General features: G+C 40.2%; 1 protein-coding gene across 8 annotated transcripts in view; it reads left to right on the forward strand.

The window, feature by feature from the left end:
* The window catches only part of PAK1 (p21 (RAC1) activated kinase 1), a 155,063-nt gene extending 148,160 nt beyond the window's left edge, over positions 1-6,903 (forward strand). For 7 of the 8 annotated variants that reach the window (XM_029209060.1, XM_029209061.1, XM_029209062.1 and 4 more), the window contains exons 14-15: positions 757-894; positions 5,573-6,885. In XM_029209060.1, coding sequence (XP_029064893.1) covers positions 757-894; positions 5,573-5,659 — 225 coding nt within the window. In that variant the 3' untranslated portion in view covers positions 5,660-6,885. Of the gene's footprint in view, positions 1-756; positions 895-5,572 lie in introns of all 8 variants that reach the window. The other variant, XM_029209056.1, reaches the window with a different exon arrangement.
* The last annotated feature ends 631 nt before the right edge of the window (positions 6,904-7,534 follow it).

The following is a 7,534-nucleotide window of genomic DNA, read 5'->3' on the forward strand; positions in this document are numbered from 1 at the left end:
AACTTGTGTAAACAGCATGATTCCAGGCATATCTCTTTATGTTTCTGGGCTTTATCTGTGAAATGGGGATGATAATTCTTGCCCTGCCTATTACCCAGAGTTATTGTGGTCATTAAATGAAACAGTATTTGTGTAAACACTTTATGAATTAAAGTGCTGAGTGCTTTAAAAGGTTTAGTTTGACTGTGTTTTTCTTTACCTTTCCCAGGAGATACTTCATGTTAGGGGACCAGGATGGCAACAGTGAAACAGGTTGCTCCTTTACAGAACTCTTCCTTTATACATATTTCTGTCCTGCTAGAAGAGATGAGTTTTTAGATGACTGAAGTGATGGCACCAGGAATAATTTCCTTCAGCAAATGGGCAGGTGTTTAAATCATCAGGCTAAATGAATAATAAACCATTTAGATCCATAATCAAGGATAATAATAAACCCTTGGGTCAGTAACACACTTCATAAGCTTACAGAGTGCTTTTAATATACTATCTTGTTTTATTTTTCAGACATGTGAGTCAGGCACTGTTATCATCCCTGTTTTACAGATGAAGAAGTTGGAAGTTCACTGGCTTGCACCTGGTTACATGGCCTTTAAATGTTAAACCTGACCCTTAACTCATATTCTTTCCAGTATACCAAAGCTGCCTCTTTGTGTTCTGAAGGCAGAAAGCAGCTGACCATATTTCTAGAGGGCCTGTCTGGGGACCAAGAGAGAACCTCAGCTGGAGCCCAAGGCAATTCTCTGTTTGTATTGCCAGGCCTTGTACCTCATCGCCACCAATGGGACCCCGGAGCTTCAGAACCCAGAGAAGCTGTCAGCTATCTTCCGAGACTTTCTGAACCGCTGTCTTGAAATGGATGTGGAGAAGAGAGGTTCAGCTAAAGAGCTGTTGCAGGTAACTGTCCCTATGCAGGGAAGCACCTAATTCGAGAAATCACTAAACCAAGGCTTTTTTTGCTTCATTTTTGTCTGTGAGGTACTGGCTGTTATAGAACTAAGCTTCTGTCCTAGCACATCCCATGCTCAATTTGTATTCCTAGTTCCCTCATCTTTATCCTTGGGCCTTTGCTCATGTTATTCCCTTAGGCTCTTCTTCAGCCTATTAAAACTCTGTACATTCTCCTAGGCTGTATCTTATAGAGTTACTTTCTGAGCTCCTGTTGAGCTTTGCTTGTATCTTCCTCTGGTGCCTGTTTTGTTCTGCCTGAACTAGTCTGGCAGAGTTTGAGTGAGTCTTAATGAGAAGAAACTCTTTGATGTTCAAATCTTATACAAGTTGTATTTTACTGGGATAAGCTCAAAAGGTAGATTTTCAGCATATCAGAGGGCATCAGTTTAGAGGATAGTTAGTGCAGCTTTTCGAGTCTTCCCAGTTTCTTCATTGGAAACCCTCTCAGATGGTGGGGATGATAGTCTGCTTGTTTGTTTGTTTGTTTGTTTGTTTATAAAATTTTTGGCTGCACCATGCAGCAAGCAGGATCTTAGTTCCCTGACCAGGGATCGAACCCACGCCCCCTGCAGTGGAAGTGCAGAGTCTTAACCACTGGACTGCCAGGGAAGTCCCATATAGTCTGCTTGTTTGGAGTAAGATCCTCCCAGGCTGTGGGGAACCCGGAGCTGGGGGTTTACCAAGCCTTTTATATTCCACCAGCTTAATCCTGAAATTACAGCATAATTATTTCATATGGTTGTAAAAACTGCTTTTAGCTGACCACATTATTTGTATTTAACATTTATGTCTCAGGTACAATTTCTCATGCCTAGTGTTATTTTACTACAGTGCCAACTGGTGCTTTAATAAGTATCACATGCAACTTAATGACAGTGATTAATTTGTAGGCTTTCATAGTCAGTTACTTTTGTATTATGAGGACGAAGAGCAACTGGTCAGGGCAGGGCAGGACCTACCATACTGTACCGCGTTAAAGTTAGTTATGAACAATTCTGTCTTTCTTACTAGATTATAACTTCTATCTTATTAATCTCTTGTCTCCTCTTATACCTGAGACCTGACTCAAAATAGGTATTCAGTGGGACAAAACATTTGCAAGTGATATGACTGATAAAGGGTTAATATCCAAACTATATAAACAGCTCATACAACTCAGCAAAAAAACCCCAAACAACCCAGTTAAAAAATGGGCAGAAGACCTGAATAGACATTTCTCCAAAGAGGAAATGCAGATGGTCAACAGGCACATGAAAAGATGCTCAACATCGCTAAGCATCAGGGAAATGCAAATCAAAACCACAATGAGATATCACCTCATATCTGTCAGAATGGCCATCATCAAAAAGAACACAAATAATAAATGCTGGAGAGGGTATGGAGAAAAGGGAGCCCTCCTACATTCTTGGTGGGAATGTAAATTGGTGCAGCCAATATGGAAAACAGTATGGAAGTTTCTTTAAAAACTCAAAATAGAACTACCATATGACCCAGTGGTTCCACTCCTGGGTATACATATGAAAGAAACAAAAGCACTAATTTGACAAGATATATGCAGCCCAATATTCATAGCAGCATTATTTACAATTGCCAAGATATGGAAGCAACCTAAGTGTCCATCAACAGATGCATGGATAAAGAATATTCCATACAGTGGAATACTACTCAACCATAAAAAGAATGAAATCTTGCCATTTATAACAACATGGATGGATTTGGAGGATACTATGCTAAGTGAAGTAAGTCAGAGAAAAATACCGTATGCTAACACATATATACGGAATCTAAGAAAAAAATGGTTCTGAAGAACCTAGGGGCAGGACAGGAATAAAGATGCAGACAGAGAATGGACTTGAGGACACGGGGAGGGGGAAGGGTAAGCTGGGACGAAGTGAGAGAGTAGCATGGACATATATAACTACCAAATATAAAATAGATAGCTAGTGGGAAGCAGCTGCGTCGCACAGGGAGATCAGCTCGGTGCTTTGTGTCCACCTAGAGGGGTGGCATAGGGAGGGTGGGAGGCAGACGCAAGAGGGAGGGGATATGGGGATATATGTATATGTATAGCTGATTCATTTTGTTATACAGCAGAAATTAACACACCATTGTAAAGCAATTATACTCCAATAAAGATGTTAAAAAAAAATTGTGGGGCCTCCCTGGTGGCGCAGTGGTTGGGAGTCCGCCTGCCGATGCAGGGGATACGGGTTCGTGCCCCGGTCCGGGAAGATCCCACATGCCGCGGAGCGGCTGGGCCCGTGAGCCATGGCCGCTGAGCCTGCGTGTCCGGAGCCTGCGCGTTCGGAGCCTGTGCTCCGCAACGGGAGAGGCCACAACAGTGAGAGGCCCGTGTACCGCAAAAAAAAAAAAAATTGTGAATCACTATATTGTACACCTGTAATTTATATAACATTGTACATCAGCTACACTTCAGTAAAGTATAGGTATTCAGAAAATACTTGTGAATTAAATGGGATTGCTTAAACCTTCGTTGAAATGTTACCCTCTGGAATATATTTAGTACCTCTTTGTTATCAGAGTAACTGACTACAGAGCACTGGTCTATTAGATATGAGATCTGAGTTCTGCCAAGTGTAACCCATTAGTTTCTAGCATCCTTTGGGAATAAAACCCCCTTATAACAGGCAGTATAATATAGGATCCTTTGCCTTCTATATGAGGTTTGTTCTGGAAACCCTAAGCTTTGGGAAATGTGCAAATACTATTCTAAGCCTCAAGATGATATTGTTAATTAGGTATTAAAATATAGTTATTGAAAGATGAATGCCTTCTAGAGTTTCCTTCCTGATATAATATAGCTACTAATAAACACATTATGTTGAATTTTTACCACATTCTAGGCACTAAGCACTTTATGTATTTTTTCATCTATTCTTTTTAATAACCTTGTGAGTTAATAGATTCTTGTTTTCCCATTTCTACAGGTGAGGCAACTGAGGTATCAAGTGTTTAGTAACTTTTCCATGATTATGTAGCTGATAAGCAGTGGATCCAGGATGTCAACCTATGTCTGTTTGGCCCTCAAGTGTGTATGCTCTTGGCCACTGCTTGGCTCAGAGTGTTAAAACTTGAAAGACCTTAGGGCTCATCTCATCTGCTTTGTTCATTACACAGAGAAGGAAATTGAGGCCTCCCAGTTGGGTGTTGGATCATGCTGCTTTCTCAGCTGGGAGGGGAGTTGTATAAACATGTGACCTGAGAACACTGACTCTTTAATTTGTTACTGTACATTGTAAATATTCAAAACCATGACTTTCAGAGTCTTAAATCATGAAAGCTTCACATCTTTGTCTCCTGTGAAAACACATATATGGACAGAAATACATAGGGTTTTATGTTTGAATTCATATCTTCATGATTTAGCCAAGATCTTTTATTCCTTTTGTAGTAATAGTAACTTCTTGCTCTCAGTACCTCTTTATATCCTATCTCTGTCCAAAAAGAAGTTGAAGCACTTCCAGCAAAGAATATGTGTAAATATGTCTATATGTGTGTGTATATACATATACAATATGATTAATAAAGAGACTTATGAGGATGGCAGACGAATCAAATATGCTAATCATTTGAGTTAAATAGTTTTGTGTAAACATCAGATTTGGTTCTTAGTTTCCTGGTAGCGAGGACAGAAAAGGAAATATGTTAGTTCCTATGTTTCTTATCAAATGGAAGAAACATCCTACATCCTCAAGACACAAAGCTTTTTCACTAGTAAATGTAAGAAAAGTCATTTATAGTTAAGAGGCTCTGAGTTACATAAAGATTCGCTTTCCGTAATGTTTTTTACTGAAAACATAAAAATAGGTTTCATATGGTGTTTTCTCCAAAACGGTCTTCTTTAATAGTTGTGGGTGTGGCCCAAAGTACAGCCCAGTGAAAGTGGTTTGGGAAGGAACCAAGCCATTGAAGTCCTTCCTGGGTTAATTAGCCTTACTAGATTCAAGGATAGAACAACAAATTGCTAGATCAATGCTCCTGAAATGCAGTATTGCAATGTACCATTGGGTCATGATCAAGTAATAACCTTCCCTCTGAGCTGATTATTATTCTGCTTATCACCATAGTTTGGTCTTACCTAATATAAAATAGAATCATACAATATGAACTCTCTTGTGTCTGGCTTCTTTCATGCAACATAATGTCTGTGGGATTCATCCTGTTGTTAGTGTATCAATTATTTATTCTTTCTTGTTGCTCTGTAATTTTTGTGTGGTATTATATAAATATAATATTATTCATTCTTCCATTATCTTGGACATTTGGGTTCTTTTCAGTTATGACTGTAATAAGTAAAGCTGCTATGAGCATTTTTGTTTGTGTCTTCTGGTGGATTCACAAGCTCATTTCCCTTGGAAATATATCTAGAAGTGGAATTGCTGGGATATAGGATAGATGTGTATTTAGCTGTAGGTAGATACTGCCAAACAGTTCTCCAAAATGATATGTTATCTTTTAAAGATATGCTTCAATTTGGGGATGATGATCTGAAGCTCTCCAGGCAGCACCTTGTGCAAACATGGATGCCCTTATCATCTTGTAATGGTTGCTGAGGAAGAATGGTAAATTGTCATGTGTCTTTTGTTCTTTTTCTCCTCTTTAGCATCAGTTCCTGAAGATTGCCAAGCCCCTCTCCAGCCTCACTCCACTGATTGCGGCAGCAAAGGAGGCAACCAAGAACAATCACTAAAACCACGTCACCCCAGCCTCATTGTGCCACGCCTTCTGTGAAATAAATGCTCATTTCGGAAATTCCAGCCCCTGATGCTCTTCCTTGTCTTGCTCCTCCCCTTTCCTGATCTAGTGCTCTCAAGACTTTGATCCTTGAAAACCGTGTGTCCAGCATCGAAGAGAACTGCAGTTGACTAATCGGATGATGGCCATTTTAAAATAAGGAATTTGCTCCCAATCTGTGGATGTGAGGGTGGTTTATGATCAAGGGCTTATATGAATAAACCCTTGGACTCCTGTTTCTACATAGCAGAATCCTTCCTCCACCCATCAGTTCTTGACTGTATAAATTTTTGGCTTTATAACATTATCAATTTGCAGTCGGTTGAGATTTTTCTTTAGTGCTTGCTTTTCTATTTCAAAACTGCCCAAACACACTAATGTACTTGAAAATTGGAATAACTTGAGAAATGCCATGGAGGTTGATATTCTTCCAGGGATATGAAATGGCTCTTTTTTTCTGGACCATGACTTTGGCACAGCTGATCCTGATATGGGAGGGAGAGCTACCACATTTTTCTTTGTGTATGCTTCTAGCAGCTGTTTGGGAGGATCTTGACCCAATAGTGTTCCCCATGCTATTTCTTGTGAAATGGTCTTGGCTATGTAGCAGCTTTTGACTCCCTAAATCCCCCTAGGCTGCTGCCCTCATTCTGTCCTTGTTTAGAACGTTGAGAGGTTTCCTAGAGCACATGCTGGGTGAGAGCAGTGTGAAAAGTCAGGAAAAAAAATTTAGCTGCTTTTAGAACAAGGCTGGGCATCAGCACCTGTCCAGCTATACCTATGTGATGTTTCAAGAACGCAGCCTCTTTTTCCATCAGCAATAAGGAGCTAAAAGATTAACTCAGATCTTCTGATGGCCTGAATCTTTGGGTCAAAGGGAACGATCTCCAAATCTGAGGCTACGTGTTAGTTTTGGATGGATTTGTTGGCCTGAGATGATAGTCTGCCAGCTGTGAGGGGACCCTGTTTTTACAATGCATGGCCAAGCTCTCTGCAAATGGAAATGCCTGCACTGGGTGTTGGGGATGTTTGCTACCTCCTGCTATCTTTGTGGTTTTGGTCCTCCCATTATGGTAGGACCCCTGGCCAGCATTATGGCTTGTCATGTCAGCCCCAATGGCTACCTTGTCATGCTCTGAGGTACTACTGCCTCTGCAGCACAAGTTTTATTTCCTTCAATAAAAGGAGATGAAAATATTCTACTTGGAGTATGCCTTTCTTTGTTTCTTTCCTTCCTTCTCCCCTTCCTTTCTTTTCTAATTTTTAATTTTGATATTTTTAAAGTTTAGGGAAAAAAAATTTTTTTTTCTTCCAGAATCATTTGAGATTAAGTTGCAGATAAGCTGCCCCTTTACCACTATATACTTCAATGTGTATTCTTTATTCTTAACACTTTAAAATATAATTTAATTAAGAGAAATGGGCCAAAAATGTTCATATATTATAAGGTATTGGCTTAGGTAGTTGTGGAGGGTGAGAAGTCCCATGATCTGCATCTGCAAGTTGGAGACCCATGAAAGCCAGTGGTGTAGTTTGAAGGCCAGACAGCCAGAGAGCCATGGTGTAGATTCTAGTCCAAGTCTGATGCCTGAAAACCAGGAGCACTGAGGGTAGGAGAAGATCAATATCCCAGTTGTATAGTCAGACAGAGATCAATGTCCCAGCTGTATAGTCAGAGAGCAGCCTTCCTCTCCCTTTTTGTTCTATTCAGGCCATCAACTAATTGGATGATGCCCACACTGGGGAGGGCCATCTGCTTTATTCAGTCCATCAATTCAAATGCTAAACTCTTCTGGATACACCCTCAAAGACACACCCAGAAATAACATTT

The sequence above is a fragment of the Monodon monoceros genome, unplaced genomic scaffold (assembly GCF_005190385.1).
Source record: "Monodon monoceros isolate NGI ecotype Baffin Bay Population unplaced genomic scaffold, NGI_Narwhal_1 Super_Scaffold_7, whole genome shotgun sequence".
NCBI lineage: Eukaryota > Metazoa > Chordata > Mammalia > Artiodactyla > Monodontidae > Monodon > Monodon monoceros.